Consider the following 17,982-nt stretch of genomic DNA (forward strand, 5'->3'; position numbering starts at 1 on the left):
ACCAACACGGGAGGCAAGAGTTCTTGTTGCTCTTTTAGAACCCGAATTCAGCCCCCAAGACCCACGCTGGATATCTCACACCCTCCTCTGGCCTCCACAGACACCCACATGCTTGTGATACAGAGAGGGGGGCACATAGTTTTTACTTAAAAAAAAGACCCAAACTCATTAAATAAGTAAATTAATAATTCAATAAATAATTGTTTTAAAAAAAAGAGCCACTCCTTAAACGCATCACCAATTTTATTTACAAAGGCAACTGAACAGAAAAGCTCACTAGTGTCTTGAAAAACTTCCTGGTGCAAACCATGGTTATTTTTCATTGCTGGAAATAAACAGCTTCCTATTCTATTTGCTCAGCAACAACAGTCCTTGTAAGGAAAATAGAATGCCCTCTTCAAGCAAATAAAACATTCCATGAACAAAATTATTTCTCAATTGGATTATTTCTGTGTAAAGAAAGCCACAAAAAGCAAATTTATGGGTGGATTTAAATGAAAATTTTTCATATAGTTTCACATTAACTTAGAATACATTACAATAAACAGTAAACAATTACATATTTATATTAACTATTTCAAATAACGTTTCAGAACTTAATAAAAAATAAAATGCCCTCTTCAAAACACCACAAAAGGGTCAAACTGGATCACCATCGGCCTCAAAAGTATTTTTTTTTAAGTTCTTGGGGTTTTTTTCCACTTGTGCTTTTAGGATACTGAGTTCAAAGGCAAATACTGCACTTCCCCCCACACAGACAAAATTACCATCTTATAAATAAACAGCAAAAATACAAGTCCTACCAACACTACAGTGTTCCTATGTCATCTAATGAGGCAAAGGTTCTTCTGGTTTTTTTTTTAAAAAAAAAAGGGGGGGGGAGGGACATACAAGACATATTTATAGTTCTGCATCAGTGGCAACCGCCTCTTCTTCTATCTGCAACAGTGCTTTCGAATGGAGGCTTACATCACATGGCGGTTGGCCGTCCAGCTGATCAGGCAGGGAGAGAAGAGAGAAAGGTGCTCAGACTCAAAACATGTGAATATCAGCACATGGGATACATAGCAGTTGTCACTCAGAGGGGCCCAATGAGGTAGACAGAGGTGCCTGTCACTCAGTATTAGGATAAAGATAGGCAGAATGCAGCCTCTTGGGTCTAGAACTCTAACTTGCAAAACAGAGTAAAAACTAGCTGCTGAATCAGAAAACAAAAGGCCTGCAACTCTCTATTATTTGTACTGAAGGAGAGAAATGGCGTGGGCAATAGCTCCAAAAATCAGTGATATTTGGCTTTGGATTTAAAAGAGAAAAATGCACACACATACACACCACCACCCCAGATCCCATGCCCAGCCTTGATATTCTCCCAACTTCAGGGTCAATATCCAAGAGAGGCCTGGACAGCCAGTAGATAAGGCTCAGAAGCCATTGACAGATAAAAGAGAGTTGATCAGTTCAAATCATTTCCAAACACGCTTCATATAAGGGGCCATATAAATACCTCCGAGTTCAAAAGCAATAGGTTTGTAGGTACCACTTGTAACACCCTTTCACAAGGAAGAAACATGTTACCATCGTCAAGGTTCAAAATGATACACAGCAATAACTGTTGTCTTGCTGAAGCTATAACAATACACAACCAAGTTATGCTACCCTATACTTCACAAGGCTCAAACACATACTTAGAAAGGAAGTAGCATTTAAATTGTTTTTAATTCAATGACACTGAAACTCCATATAAACAGAATTAAGGCTCTCTTCTTCAAAAATGTATGGATATATGGCTACATATTATCATAAAGCAGAAAGTGATACTCTTAGGTTCAATCATTTTCAGAGTTGATTATAAGTCACATAATAAGCTCTTGTCATCAGATAATGGAAATGAGCTGACGAGAGCTGAGGCATTAATCAGAAAGCAGACTTCTCTTAACCCCTATTCTCAGCCCAGGAGTCATTAGAAGTTTCTTTTGGATCTTTGCAAACCAGAGACAATGTCCTGATTTCTGGTACAAGCCCCCTCAATTCCTCCAACCCACAATCTCCTCCTAGGTGGTTCGGATTCACTACATCCCTTCTTTGAATGGGACAGACTATGACCCCTGAGACCCACGATCCTATGGTAGTGAACCTGAGGAAGAGGTGGCTGCAGGCTCAGGAAAAGGCATAGGAGCCCGTGGTCTCCTCAAAAGACAAGAAATTTTCTCTCTGATTTGCTCTCTTACATTTGAATCGGAGATAGCAGTCATTGCAGTAGAGTTGGTTGCTTCGGATTCTGACTTCAGCTCCTGAGGAGGAACCTCCGAGGTCACGTTCGCAGGAGACACACTGACAGACCAAAGAGAACGTACAATTAGACAAGTCCAGAAAGCCTTCTGTACTCTTAGATGAGAGAAACATGGGGTAAAGAGACAGAGAAATGTGGCAAGAGGAATGTAAAAGGCAGCTCCTAAACTCATGGGTATATTATAACAAAGCAAAGCTAGGGAAGGCCAAAAGACAATTAGTGGATTAGAATCAAGCTTTCCAGATTAGACACTAAGAATTCATAAAGCTAAATTTAATAACCAAGATGATCATTCTACATATACTGGAGGTGGAGAAATAAACAATTTGCTGATTGGCTTAAAGAAATTTAGTCTTCATTACTCCAAAGAAATAAAGGCTAACTCACCACCATGTAAGAACAAGAGAAAAGTAGAATTAGGGTTTCTGACATTCTAGTCTAGCTGCTCCCAGCGTCCCTGGAGCACTGAAAGAGCAAGCATTCACGGGGTGCCTTGTGTCAAGGCTAGGGTGTTCTCTCTTTCCTCTCTATCTCTCTCTCTCTCTCTCTCTCTCTCTCTCTGTGTGTGTGTATGCGTGTATGTGCACACAAACATTATTTTGACTCATTCTGCTCTACATGGATTTATATATACAAATTTATATGCTTATGCTTAAGCAAGCTGTTAACTTTGGAACTCCAGTATCAAAACTAGGGAAGCCTCTCTATTTCTGTGGCCCAATGAAAGTTCAAGGATTAAACTGATGTGTTCAGCAGCAGATAGTGTAAAACCAAGAGTTACAGCCTGAACCCTTCCCTATATATAGGAACACTATCAGGTATAAGCAGGCTATGCAACTGTAAAAATATTTACCAGTTGTTTTCCTTCCAGACACTATTAAAAGCTATCCATTAGACACTGATAACTGCATGTCTCTATGCTAATAACACTGGTAAATTAAATTTTAAGTCTACACATGGCAGCATGCTAGAGAACACACTATGTATCATTAATTTTATTTACAGGATCCTAAGCAGATTAGAGCTACAAAAAGCACAGGACTTGCAGACTGACTTTTATAAGAAGATTCAAGGTTTGACAACCCAGTAGTAGCAAGCAATTTGTGACTCCTGATGCAGCACAGACTGACAAATAACAGCGCCAAGCTTATTAGTGGCACAACCACAACCCAGCGGCTCACAGAAGCCATGCGCTCTCCAAGCAAAGCATCGCGGCCGGCAAGCTCTTCGTCTCACGCTCACCTTAAAACAATGTAAATGATAACAAAGACCCAGGGTCTCGATGATCATAGCGGCTCCTTTGCCCAGAATGTTATTACAGTAGGAACACACACGCTTCCCACTCACTGACCTAGATGTGGAACAAGAATGGAAGGGAGGCTTTCACCTGTGCTTGGCAAGGTTGGCATTTAAAGTCACACTGTTATTGGCAGAAATGGTAACAGCTGAAGAAAGGCTCTTTACATCTGTGGGAGCAAGACTTTGAGCAGCCAACTAAATAAAGCTTGTCTTCATTATACCTTCAACTGTCATGAAGGCTCTAGGGACCTTGAAGCCTGTTCACCTAAAGGAACAATTTCAATGTGACTGGTCCACTTGGGACTTTGTAACCATTCCCCTGAGATCACATATGGACCCCATCAGTATCTCCAATCTGCTACATCTTCTTGCTCTTTCAGTTGCCTTATATATGAAATTCCACTTAAAGCATTCCACTCCCAGGTCCATCCGGATTCTGTAATTTGCCTCCTCTACTTTTCAAACTTCTTTTTCAATTTTCTGGTTAGAAACAGGAACACTTTCTTGAGTGCACTTCTGTTGAGAATGAAGTCAACATAGCTCAAGAGCTGCCAATGAGTCGGGGATGGAGATTCCTTCCCACTTCACTTTCAGACCTAAAAGGACTGGTCTCTCCTAGTGCTAAAGAGACAGGACCTTCATCTTTACTTTCTCATCCCTGCAGAAGGAATACAACACCACAAGGCCACTGGGAGTGCAGGGAGTCATGGCTATTGAGAGGCAGGTGTGACGAGAACAATCTGCTGGCCAAAGACTCTCCCTGGACAGAGAAGCCCACGACCTGTCCCTAGCTCTCCCCTGCCCTATTCTCACATATGGGGCTACAGAGGAAGAATAAGTGAATGGTGGATCCTCTCTTCTGAAAACTCCCATCTATCACCAAAAAAAAAAAAAAAACCTGACCACAATACCCTTTTCCTTTAATTCAACTCTCTAGATCTGGATAATTATAACTATTTTGATTTGAGATATCTATTCTTATCTAAGTCTATTAACAGTTCAAAATATTCAAATATGAATAGATTTCTACCTTACTCATTATGTTTATGATGGAATTTAAAACTCTCTTGGAATGAGAATAAAGGACTGACTCATGGGAACGCTGTGATGATCTAAAAACACAAACCACATTGACATCAGGGCTTCACCCCCTGGCCCGGGGCAAGGGGCCATTCAAGTTTTTCCCTAACTTTCACCCCTTCCCCAGAACATAGGAACTGCGGAAGGCAAGGAATGAAGACTGAGCAAACTGGTGGCAGATCAGGTCACAGATGAAGCGACCCAAGACTCTAGAAGCAAGATGAAACCTACAGGATTTTTTTTTAATCCAGTTTATTCAAACTGTCCAGGCTATGAAGCCTATTTATCACACCCCATTCCAATGAGTTTCTATTAGAGTACCATTAAAAGTCAGACGCTTCATAGCACTGATTGTGCTCATAAATATGAAAGCATCCGTGAGCCACTGTGTCCTTTGTGGATGCCACAGGGTGATCTATTCAGAGAAATCTTCCAGCTTAGACACTGACCAAAAGCACAGGCAACAGAGAGCCTGGCGACATGCAGACATGTTCAAAGTCTCAAATGCCTTTCCCAGACATCGGTAGACACTAGGCAGGCAGCAGACAGAGGCAGAAGAAAGCCTTCTCAATTGCTTTGATACAAGAACACCAAATTCATGCACTCAAAAGTTTTTCTTCTTCACTGGATAATTTAGGGAACATTTCAACGAAGAAACATACGTGAAATTAAGACAAGGGGACAAAGGAAAGGCCTCACCTGTTGCGGAGCTGCGAGCCCGACTGTGACACGGAAGGGGAACAGCTGCGTGGGGTAGGAGACCCTGGGGGGGCAGGGCCTGGGGTGATGGTCTTCACAGAGCCAGCTGGAGGTGGTACCGCAGAGGATGGGTTCCTCATGTAGGCACGGTTTGATGTGGACAACAGCTGTGGAGGCGGGCGACTGAAGTCTTGGACGGAGGAGGAGGCATAGACTCCTGCAGGTTGGCTGTGCCATGGGGACTGCCTCCAGGAACCGGGCCGCTGGGAGTCCAGATTGTCTAGGGACTCCCCTCTGAAACACAGGAAGAAGTCACAGGGCTAACATCAGCCGTCGGATGTACTGGACCATTGGGGGTCAATATAAGACCCATTTTATGTATTTCCTAGACTATGAGTCATCTGAATCCAGTTACATATATGATTACTTTTAATAATAAAACTGTTCTGCATCAGTGGTACTGTGCCATTTCACTCTTCAATAACTTTCTTTGGCAGGGTGCTTAGACCAAAGACCAAGAATCAAACTGGCAAAAAAAAAAAAAAAAAATCATTTAAATAAAAGTGAATACTAGAATGGTAACCAGCCATCCCTTACATCCTGAACAGTGTAGACATAGAAACCTCATTCCTTCAAAATTCAATCACAAAATGAATTTTAGGTACATAATAAGTATTAAGCTAGACATTTCCACAGACATATTTAATTTAATCTTCACAGAACTATAGAAGGTTGTTTTTAATCTCGTAGAAGTTTCAAACTAGGAGTGTGTTGGTCAGGCTCTGGCTGACTCCACTGCAACCCAGGCCTGCCTCCCAGACCTCCTCACCACCCCAGATCCAATGTCTCAACAGCTGTTCACACGACTGGCAACAGCCAATAGCCTCTTTCCTCGGACCGAAGACACCACTGAAAACCGCATTTACCTCGTCTACAAAAGCTAACTCTGAATTGTCAGGGGCTTCTTAACTGTTGATTTTGTTAGAGGTTTTAAAACTTTCTCCCTACTGGAAGCTTAAACAATATAGTTATTTTTAGCTTAGCATCATATGAATATATCATCACAGTATAACACTATGCCAAGAATGAGGCAAGCAAGGAGCTTCTGAGGGTGGGCAAGGGGTTCCTCCTTCCCTCACTTTCTATACCTTCCCTATCCCCCCCCCCCGAGTAACCACCTTTAGTTGTGAGATTTTTTTCAGATATGCAAGGAAATACTTACACATACATGCAAATTTGTATTTGTAAGTTAATACATGCTTATATGCAGAGGAGTTCACTCTAGAGCATTCTTCAGCAAATAGAAACAATATGGTTTTTATTCTTCTATAACAGTTTAAAATTATTTACTACCTAATATATATGATCTTGAATCATGTCAATGCCTCCTCATGTGATAGACTATATATACATCAATGGTCTCCACAGGACCATGCCCTTTGTATCTGCTCCCCTGCCCAGCCCCTTCTACTGACTCTGGGTTTGACCATGTGGCTACTCTGAAGAGTGGGACATCGGCCAACATGATATATACATGGAGAGCGATAGCATTTTCATGTCAGGAAATGTTATGAAAGAAACCCATTTGAATGTGAGTCCCACACCATGAGGCAGTTCCAGCAGCTACGTGGGAGGAAGATTACAAAACAAGACATCTGGCTGAGCCCCACGAGGGATCTTCTTCAGGAAGGTTACCAAAGTGGAATCTATTGCCAAGACAGGCAAGCTCATGGGCATTTTACATGTTCAGGGTCATTAAAGAAACAATAAACACATGGCAGAGACCTATGGGGGCTATCAAACCACTACTATTATCTCCTTTATTTAAAAAAAATCTTGCCAACTCCAGATCTATTGCTGCTCCAGTGCTAAAGCCAATGACAGGCGAAGAACAAAGCAGACAAACCTCACACCTGGAAGAGGAATTAGTATTTTAAATTAAGTATGTTTAAATAAAGAGCACACAAAATGTACTCCATGCTTGAATCCCAAGAGTACAGATTCCTTAACCACTAACTTCTAAGGTGGTGATTGCTCACAGTGCACCTGGCCCTCTATAATGTTTGTATTGTATTCTTACTGCTCTGCCTCTGTTAACTAGGTGTCCTGTTAAGAGTAATATTGTGCTGGGCAGTGGTGGCACATGCCTTTAATCCTAGCACTTGGGAAGCAGGCAGGTTTCTGTGAGTTCAAGGCCAACCTTGTCTATAAAATAAGTTCCAGGACAGTCAGGGCTACATGGAGAAATCATGTCTCAATAAACAAACAAACATCAAGGGAAAAAAAGCAAAAAAAGAGAGGGGAAAAGAGAAAGAACAATTTGGTGGGGGTGGGGTGGGGAGAGGTTTGGCTTTTTTCCTAATATTTCCAATATTGTGTATCTTTATCTTTCTGTGTTTATTTAATAATATCCAGAAGATGGAACTGTAGTAAGAAAACGTACACCTCTGTTTTATTTAGCATAAAAAAAAATGATTGAATCCATTGAAAAGAAGAATTCTTACTTTCCTATGCATTGCCACTACCGGGTTTAATCAATCTCTCAATGCTGTGACAATTTCATAAGCAAAGGGATAGATATATCATTGTCACTTGAGGAGTGGTGTTGATTTGTGTATACTTACTGATTTTGTTTCCTCTGAACTACCCACTCATACCGCTTGTCTAGTTTAGACGATACGGATATAGACAGAGATACACACACAGATAAAGTTCCTAAGATTCACTCCTGCATTTTAAAACACCTACTTGTGTATTAAAATAATTCTTTATCTGAAACATGTTGAAAATAAATTTCCCCAGCTCAGCAGTCAGACAGAACACGGACAGAGTAGCTGCAGTATTATTTGCCAAGATAGGTCTCCTAGCATGCCCACCCACTCACTCCAACTTGTATCTGCAGTTTTACCATCTTAAATGTTACAAAATTAGGTTTGCAGTTTTTGTGAACCTAATTATCATGACTGCAACCTAGCTGTTAATCTGATTATGAACATAATAGATTTCCTTCTCTTCAAGTTTAACACACAAAAAATAATTAAGTTCATATTTAGTTATCTGAATCCCATTTCCAAATTCCACATCCAGACTTAGAAGCTATTCATGATGTGATCTTGTCCTGCTGGCTTCCCTGTCTCACTCAACCAGTTTCTTTACACACACACACACACACACACACACACACACCAGAGTAACTGAGCCTACTTGAAAACATTGCCCCCAGTTTAAATGAGATGGTTCAGACACAAGAACTCACTGAATGTAATGATAGTTCACTGCCCCCCAAAAAGGGGGAAAGCATAGAACTGAGACATTTGCTTCAGAGCAAAGATCTCGAACGTCTCATACCGTCTCATGAGCCCAGGCAGGCAGATGGGCTCTTTGTTCACGCTCGCACTGCGCTGTCGGATCCAGCTGTTGTCATTATGGAGAGACGTTCTCTTCCTCATTTCCTGCAGGATTTGCTGTCTCTCCAGCTCTGCTTCTGAGGGGCCCTGATCCTTCCTGGAGCTCCTTTGAGAAAAGCTAGTAGTCCCGATTCGGTCAGAATACTTGCTGCCTCCTAGATGAAAAACATACCAAAAGCTTCACTACAAGTACACAAAGAAATGATGTGGATCAGCCGCCAAAGAGAGGGCAACTTCAAACCCAGCACTCTTCATGGGGGCTGACAGCATCCAGCTCCAGCAGGGGGACAAGTGTGGGAAACAGCTACTAGCCGCCTCCTATTACTGGAAATTCCAGCTCCACATGCAGAGACATCCATGAGGTACACACACACACACACACACACACACACACAAATCCCTATAGATCCCAGAAGTGTTCAGTTACAAAATGTTCATCTAATTTCTCATTCTTTAAATCAAGTGCACTCATCGCAGGCTTGCTATGAAGGCTAGGGAATTTTCTTTTACATATATTCTTTGTCCCACCCCCAGAGCAGGAAAAGACCACACAAGTGCATATATCTCTAATTGACAGGGGCTGTTCTCGTGGTCTAAGTTGTAGAAGAAGTCATGGCCACACTGTAAGATTATTCAGCCACTGACAGAGCCCTGGTGAACAATAGAAAATGATTGTTCATAATATTACCAAATCTGGTTGTTCTCGGAGATATTTACAAACTGTAATATAACTATTAAGTTTATTAGTAGTAATTAAGTCAGCTTGCATCCCGAAGGTTTGCTGACTAATTCCTATTTATGAAAAACACATACAATCTATTAGTTTAGGTTAGAAAATTTTAACTAAGGAATTTTTTTTTCTCTGAATTCATTGTTATTTCCACATATTCAGAGTATTTGGCTTGTCTAGGTACCTCTTCAGGTAAGCAATGAGCCAGGTCACAGAAGTGTGTTATTGCTGTTTAGTGCACACCTACATGTAGTATATTAATAACAATATCAACGTGCTAGTTTTAAATAAAACTTTCTTCATATTAAGAGTAGGTTGATGGTATAGCCAAATCATCCCATCAAATATGTAATAATTTCTTAATGTCTGCTAATTCAAGGAAGTGCGGCTAGCACAGGGAAGAAAGCACACACTACCAGCTATCCAGGTGGGACACAAAACAGAAGAGTGAGCAACTGTTTCAGACCATCCCAGGTGTGCACCAACAACCACGTGCTAATTCAAGGTGGTGTGGCTGGCACAGGGAAGAAAGCTATCCAGGTGGGACTCAAACAGAAGAGTGAGCGGCTGTTTGAGATTGTCGCAGGTGTGCACCAACAACCAGGTTCACTCAGGACAGAGTAAAAATACCATAGACTAAAGGTATGCCACACAAGTGTACTTAATCTGTAATTTTAACAATAGCTGGGGGTCAAATTCAAGGGGAAAGATCTGGAAAACCCAAATAGGAAAGATCCAAAGAGCAGACAGGCCACATTAGAAGTATCCTTTGAGTGGAGACAGAGAGAGGACGATTGTTTAGAGCAGTGTATCCTGAAGGAAAGGGTGGGTCCAAAATGTTGGCAAGTCAAATAGCACCATGACTGAAGATCCTTCTTACTCAATGATACTGTCACCTCTCCAAATGAAAACTTAATTCTATGAGCTTTGACCAGATACATACATATCAGCTGCTACCAGACCCAAGACAAACATAAAAGACAATGCTTTTCTTATAATGAGCTTTAAATTTTTTAAAAAATTCTCAGTAGTTTAATGATAATATACGAAATACAAACTACTACTTATTCATATTAAAAACAGAAATAGCTGGCATCAGAGATTTGAATTACCTTAGAGGTCAGTGATGGGGCCAAAGCTTGTCTGTCCATCTCGATCCCTACCTGAACATTTCTACATGTGCATAACTAACCAATAGTTTATGCAAACCCTGCATGTATGATGAAATTGCTTAGGGCTTTTTCTTTACTTATGCAATTTCAGTTATCTGGGGCTAACCAGAACCATATTTTATATCAAGTTCTGAGTTCCAAATCATTTTCATGAAGGGAAAAAAATCCCTATCACTGGGTTTTCAGATCTTTTTCCATTTGCATAAGTGACTTCACATTTATCCATAATTCTTATGTCCTCTGTATGGCCACATTATTTGGGGGTTTTTGGGGTTCTTTTTTTGAGACAAGGTTTCTCTGTAGCTTTGGTGACTGTCCTGGAACTAGCTCTTGTAGACCAGGCTGGCCTCGAACTCACAGAGATCCGCCTGGCTCTGCCTCCCGAGTGCTGGGATTAAAGGCGTGCGCCACCACCGCCCGGCCTGCGGACACATTCTTTAACTGCAAAATAAAATCTACTATGCAAAGTGTGTCAATATTTTCTTTGCAAATTTCCACATATTTCTTAGTTATTGAAATGCTCCAGTATGGTACTCTATTATAAAAAAAAGCCAAATAAATAAAAGGTAGTTTTTTTTTTTAACAGATATGCAAAGTAGCATGTTACCCATATAATATTAGTGAATCTGAAGTTTCTGGCACTTAAACTAATCATAGTATATGACCACTCAAATATGTAATTGTGCTTTTAAATAAAAGTTCAAACGCAAAAATCACACTTACCATTTTTCTCTGTGGGGGCATCATTTAGTTCCGTAGTAGATCTTGACTTACTCCTAAAACAGAATATATTAAATATGTGTTATTAACATTTTTATTTTATTCCAGAAAATACAGCTTTGTTTGTTTTTTCAAGACAAGTCTTCTCTGTATAGTCCTGGTTGTCCTGGGACTTTTTCTGTAGACTGAGCTGACCTCAAACACAGAAATCCACCTGCCTCTGTCTCCCAAGTGCTGGGATTGAAGGCATCCACCACTACACCTGGCAAAGATATGTTTCTTTAAGCAGGTATTTATTTCCTATATCTTTGGGGAGATGGTTTATTTTTGAACCAATGAAAATTTCATATTATTCAAACTAGCAGAAAACAATAAATATGCTGGAAATACACAAAATATTGGACCCTCTCTCCTTCCTAAGATGATAGACTGCTCTGCCCATGCTGACTCCTGCACCACCCACCAGCTTACTCAGAGTCAGTCTGTGCTGTGTCCTCCACACTGCCTGGCATCAAGATGTGGATATCTAAGGCACCAGGAGGCCACAGATCATTCACCCATTTGCCAAATGCTATCCTGGCATTCCATACAGGTAAGTAAGGCCTCCTGACTCTACAGGTTCCTCTGAAAATGCCATCTTCAGATCTATAAAAGGGCACAGGCTCATCTCCTCATTCTACTAACTAGCTCAACTTCAGAAAGAGTAGCGATACTATATACAGATGTGCCTATGTATATATAGTGTATATCTGCACCCTGTATATTAACCTATAATGCAGGATAAGGTGCTATAACTGGCAGACAGATACATCTGTCAGGGCATACCTGTATTTACAAAGAAAACACTTGCCCTTGGATGTTAGGCTGCACTCCCCAATGCCTATAAAGTATATACTACAAAATATAGAGAGTATTTATACATTATATATAGCACTACCTATAGTATTCTATATTGTATAGTATAATATAGAGTACATACTTCCCAATTATATAAATCCACTCATAGATTTAAAAAAAAAATAGATGCAGAGTAAGCTGGCCTTGAACTTACAGAGATACCATGCTTCTGCCTCCTCAATGCTGGAATCATAATTCTGACCTTGTGTTTTCTATCTTAGTTTACTCCCTGCATTCAAAGCAGATGAGCAATGCATGAAGTGAAAGTCAGAAAGTTGATATATTGGTAATTCCTAGCTTGTCTCATCTTGGGTCTCTTAGCCAAACGTCAACCTGTGTAAGTTTCTGTTTCATCACAGATAAAAAGGAAATAGGACTAAATATATCTTCCCATAGAGTTGTACTGAGAAACAAAGTCTGCAAAGTGAATAAAACGATGAGCAAGTGAGGGGACATTATAATGATCTCTAGTTTCTCTGGGGGACTCGCCATCATCAGGTCATTATCAGGAGGTTTTTCTCTAGCTCTTGTAGGTACAACCCCTACCTAGTTAGTCCTGTTCATCCTCCTTTCCCCTCTGAGCCCTTCACTCACCCTGGTCGCCAGTAAATGTGCCTCTTTCCTTAGATCCAATAAAGAAGACAAGTATCCCTACAGAAATTATTTCAGCTCCGCAAGCAGAAGCTAATGAACCTACAGACTAGATATTTATAGACACACCGTTCAGAAGTCCTTAGGGATTTTAAGACAGCAAAATGTTTTTGTTCAATTACCTGAAAATATTAAAGCTTGAAGCTTTAGGAAACTTTATGCTCCTTGTACCTTTTCTGATAGCTGAAAACCTGTTTTTCTTTTTGAACCCTGCTGGTGGTTCCCATTGTACTGTCTAAGAGAATGGCCACAATTCTCATCAGATGCACTAAAAACATTATTATTTTTAAGTAATTGAGCCACTCCTCATGCCTTTTTAAAGCAAATAGTCTCCTGGATAAGGCAATACACATATGTAGTACAAACAAGTGGGAAGAACGCTAGCCAGGTATATAGTGAGCACCAGTGGTACCTATTGAGACCATGTCTCAATAATTTAAACATTGTTCTGAGTGACCAAAAGGGAACAATTTTTGTCTACTTATCACCTAAAATGACTCTTACCACAAGGCAGGAGAGTAATACAGCTTTCGTTTCTCTGATTTTTTTTCTTGAGAGAAGGTTTAGCTTTGTAGCCTAGGCTGGCCTTGAGCTCATTATGTTGTTTAGGCTAGCTTGAACTCACATCAATCCTTCTATCTCAGCCATCTGAGGGCTTAGATTACAAACATATGTCACCTACACATGACTCTAGCTTGAAGCAGCCTTTGACTTTAGTTTGAACAACGGCTTAGATATCTCAGGTGTCTTGGAAACCATCTTTTGTTATTTCTATTTCTTGTCTGTCCATCCACCATGAATATAAGATTTCACCGGCTTACAGTAGCTCTCATTTCCCCAGATACATCCACCAACTCCCAAAAGCAGAGCTCTCTGGTTAACTAGCAGCCGATGTGTGACTAGAGCCCAAACAACCAAACATCTCCAAATGAGCTCAGCACAAAATGCTAATCCACAAAATCATAAGCTAAGTTTAAAGGTAATGGTTTCCACAGCAAAAACTGATAGAAAAGACAATCTTCGAATTGTTTTGTTTCTTTTGTTTTGCTCCACAAGACAAAGCGACAAAGGGCTACAGTGGCTCAACAGATCACCTAGGTGACCTGAGGAACATCCATCTGAAGTCAACTGGGATCAAATAAGTAAAACACAGTAGTTCACACACCTGTCCGAAGAAAACATCCCTGAAGATTCCTCCTCTCTCTTTGGTATATCATAGGAATCAACAGGCCTAAAAAGTAAGAATTTTTTTGTTAGAATACAAACATTTAAGACATTGCCTGACTTTAGGAATATCAAAATAGTATTCTGGTCTTTTTATGCAAATTGTCTATGGCTTTAGACAGGCATTTCAGTCAGTTGCTACTGAGAACAGACCTATGTGCATTTGCTGACCACATGCCCAGTTATCCATTCTCTGTATAAGTATATACTGCAGTAGGTGGGGACCTCCAGATCTAGGGCTACAGAAATTATTTTTTAAGTTGTAGCTTTGTACCCCCATCTTCTTGGGGCAGGCAGGCCAAGAGGACAACAATGCAGACGTGTGTGGTGTACACAGGAATGATAGAAGGCAGAATGGGGTATTCTGTAAAGGCCAAGCTGGTGATGGCAGGATAGACATTTTAAATCAGATGAGTGGGCCACATGTGTGTGGTGGCAGTCATTTCCAGAGGTAACAGAAAACACTGGTGTTGTAATATGTGAGCGGAGGGAATTAAAGTGCCAGATGCTGTCTGTTGTGGGATTTCCTTCTGCAGCCTGTGAATATGTTTGGTTGCTATTAGTTAATAAAGAAGCTGCTTTGGCCTACGGCAAGGCAGACTATAGCAAGGCAGGAAATCCAAGCAGAGCTAGAGGAGGAAAGAAGATGGAGTAAGGCAGATACCATGTAGCCACTCAAGAAGCAAGAGGTAACAAACCATTAGCCTTGTGGTAAAATATAAAAAGAAATGGGTTCAATTAAGATGTAAGAGTTAGTTTATAAGAAGCCTGAGCTAATAGACCAAATAGTGTTGTAATTGATATAGTTTCTGTGTGATTATTCGGATCTGGGCAGCCAGGAGTAAAAGAGCAGCCTCTGTTTACAGATGTTTTGTGGTTTAAAGGCTCCTTGGAACTGGTTGGTTCAGCTGTGCAAAGCAAGGATGGCAGAGGAGGGAACACATACTGGGTAGGCAAAACAAAGCCGTGGCTATTGAAACTCCTTGATACCCGCTTCAGCTATGGGGACAGACCTCCGGTATTGGTAGATCTTGACCGAAGTTTCTCGCTCCCTCTCTGCATGGTACTTCTGTATTTCAGCTTGTTTTCGTGCTTGAGCCTCGGCCTGGGCCTGGGCCTCTGCTCGGGCCTTGGCTTCCGCCTCAGCCTGTGCCTGCGCCTGGGCCTCAGCCTCCCGCTGCTTCCGAAGCTCTTCTTCCTGAGCTTCTTCCTTCCGTTTCTTCTCCTGCTCAAGCATGAGCTGCTCCTGCAGCTTCCGACTTTTGTCCTCACGAACAGCATCCTCTTCCAGCTGTCCTCTCTCCTCCTCCCCTGCTCGTGTTCCTTCCCGGTCCGAAGACTTGGACCCTTCACTCCAAGTGGATTCCCAAGTGGCAGCCACAGGCTCCCGTGTAGTCAGAGAAATGCTGTTGGATCTTAGGACCATCAGCTCCTAGGTAGCCAGTAAAAATAAATAAACAAACAGCGCCATCTGTGTCTGTCATTTCATACAGATTCAACTGTGGATGAAAATAATGGTAAGCAGCCCAGAATTCCAAGAAGATAGTGACAGCTCTTTTTTTTTTTTTAAGCCACATAAGTAACTGCAGTCTAAGGGCAGAAAGACTACTTGAAGCTGAAGTTCTAGGGAAATTTACTTGATGATACATTAGAAAAACTACAAGAGAATTTAAAATATCAAAGTAAATTTCTAACACACAAGAATTCAATGTAGTTTCCAAAGAGCTACAGAGGTGTGTGTCTAGGGAAATGGGGTGTGGCGTTTCTTGCCTAGGTTCTCCAAAACGGTACAGAGAAGGAAGGGAACAAGGCATGCTTCATGCTACCTCATCCAAGTACTTGGAATTCTCTCTCTCGGCCTCCTGTTGAGCCTTCTGCCACTCTTCCCTCAGCTTTTCTTGCTCACGTTGGTATTTTTCCTAGGGGGAATATGGAATAATAATTAATCAAGGTTGCCTTCTCACGGGAAGCAGGGTATTCAAGTAGAGTATTTTCCATTAACAATTTTGCTGGCTGTAAACTTCCAGATCAAACTTTAATGTGACCAATCAGAATTTAGTCTGAAGAAAAAAAAAGTCTTACATTAAGCTAAAATTAAGCAGATGTTTCGATGTCATAAATTTGAGGCACATGAAACAGAACCTATGCCCAAGCTGTATTGTTGATGTTACTCATCAAGGCCTCCAGCTAGGGTAAGGGAGACTGATGACCAAACAGACCTCATCTACGGCTGGCAGGGACAAGCCCTCACAGTCCAGGCCTCTCATGTCTCCAAAGTGTCTGTAGGGGTTAATGTCTGATAGTTTATATAATCATCAAAACGGGAAAGTGCTTAATGCAAGATATGTGTGCAATATGCAAAAAGGTTTGGGGGTTGCTAGTGATAAGGATGCTGGTTTGGTTCTGCCTTTTTGTAAGCTTGCTTCTCAACACTGCTTGGCACTGGCCAGAAGAGAGCACTGAAAGCTAAGCCCTCTATTCACCCAGGCTATGTGGTACTACCTGGAGTAGGCGGTCCTGCTCCTTCTGCCACCTCTCCTGTCGTTTTCGCTCCTCCTCTTGATCCCACGCCCAGCGACTTGGGACATTGAGAGTTGGAACCGGAACCTAAACAGTTTGCGGCACAGGAGATGTAAACACAGAACAACATACAATCCTTAAGCCATCTACTGAAACCCTTCGACACTCATCAATCATTCATCTTGTGTTGGCTTAAACCATCACAAGGGAAGATGTGGTCTCACATTTCAAACGTCAACCTCTTTAGCTTAGCATATTACAAACTCCACCAACCTCTACATAGTACTGTATAGAAATCCGGTCCCACCAAGCTTCCCTTATGTATTCCCATTACAAAAGTCTAATACTCACATCAGGACCCGCAGAATCGGAGCTCCCTGCATTGCAGCACGTAGGCAAGGAGGGAAGAAAAGCACAACGTGAGTCTCCATTTCCAGAAAATCATTTTTTTCAGGGAGTTAGGAGTTAGCTGTCTCTGCCAGTATGCTGAATGACAGTGTTATCGGTAACTCCATCACCTATGAATCCTTTCCCTTCAGTTCCATCTGTACTCGTCTTCTAAACTCACATTTAGTTCAGAGAGGAAACTGCTGGTGCCCTGAACTCTAAGGCACAGTGGTAACTTGGTGAGTCTTTCATAAGAGGCTTCATTGATACCAAACTGAACAGTGTCTCATAGTTTGGCTTAAAAGAGGGAACAAACACAAATGTTGCAGCATCTCCCAAGCCCAATTATTGCAAATGTTTGTCAAAAGTATGACAGCAGCCATTCTTATTTCCCAGGTCTCCTTGCTAATGCGCTGCTTTCTAATTGATATGTGGCAAAAAAAAAAAAAAGCAAAGTCAAGACCCCTTTTCTATTATTTGAAACACAGGGGTTCAAGTTTGATGTGTCAACTATCAGGCACTGTAATAATATTATATCATCATCACACCCAGGCTGAACTCAAGCCAACATTGACTCTGAACTTTTAGTCCTCCAGCCTCCATCGTCCATGTGCTAGGGTTACAGGTGTGGACCACCATGCCTGGCTAATTCTTTGATTACTATTTTGAGATACTATTGAGTCAAGGCTGGTCTTGAACTTTTAATCTTCCTGCCTAGCCTTGACATTAGAGCTGTATATAACTACACTGGTGTAATTTATTCTTTTATCATCAAGGAGCTTATAGTGATGTGTGTCAAGACATTATACAATTATCAAAAGTGAATCTTCAGAAAATATACTATTATGTAGTGTTTAGAAAGTTTCCTGAAATCTCAGCTGTCACATACACTGTTCCCTTATGTAC

The 17,982-nt window shown here is 41.2% G+C and overlaps 1 protein-coding gene across 5 annotated transcripts in view; it reads right to left on the reverse strand.

Moving 5' to 3' along the window:
* Positions 1-225: 225 nt before the first annotated feature.
* The window catches only part of Lmo7 (LIM domain 7), a 99,349-nt gene continuing 81,592 nt past the window's right edge, over positions 226-17,982 (reverse strand). For 3 of the 5 annotated variants that reach the window (XM_038310720.1, XM_038310719.1, XM_042054123.1), the window contains 11 exons: positions 17,041-17,066; positions 16,672-16,776; positions 15,996-16,088; positions 15,183-15,601; positions 14,111-14,176; positions 11,401-11,453; positions 8,717-8,930; positions 5,369-5,662; positions 3,533-3,641; positions 2,229-2,331; positions 226-993 (listed from right to left, as the gene is read on the reverse strand). In XM_038310720.1, the coding sequence (XP_038166648.1) occupies positions 971-993; positions 2,229-2,331; positions 3,533-3,641; positions 5,369-5,662; positions 8,717-8,930; positions 11,401-11,453; positions 14,111-14,176; positions 15,183-15,601; positions 15,996-16,088; positions 16,672-16,776; positions 17,041-17,066 (1,505 nt within the window). In that variant the 3' untranslated portion in view covers positions 226-970. Of the gene's footprint in view, positions 2,332-3,532; positions 3,642-5,368; positions 5,663-8,716; positions 8,931-11,400; positions 11,454-14,110; positions 14,177-15,182; positions 15,602-15,995; positions 16,089-16,671; positions 16,777-17,040; positions 17,067-17,982 lie in introns of all 5 variants that reach the window. The other 2 variants (XM_038310718.1, XM_038310717.1) reach the window with 1 other exon arrangement.

This window comes from Arvicola amphibius, chromosome 13, assembly GCF_903992535.2.
Source record: "Arvicola amphibius chromosome 13, mArvAmp1.2, whole genome shotgun sequence".
Classification (NCBI taxonomy): Eukaryota; Metazoa; Chordata; class Mammalia; order Rodentia; family Cricetidae; genus Arvicola; species Arvicola amphibius.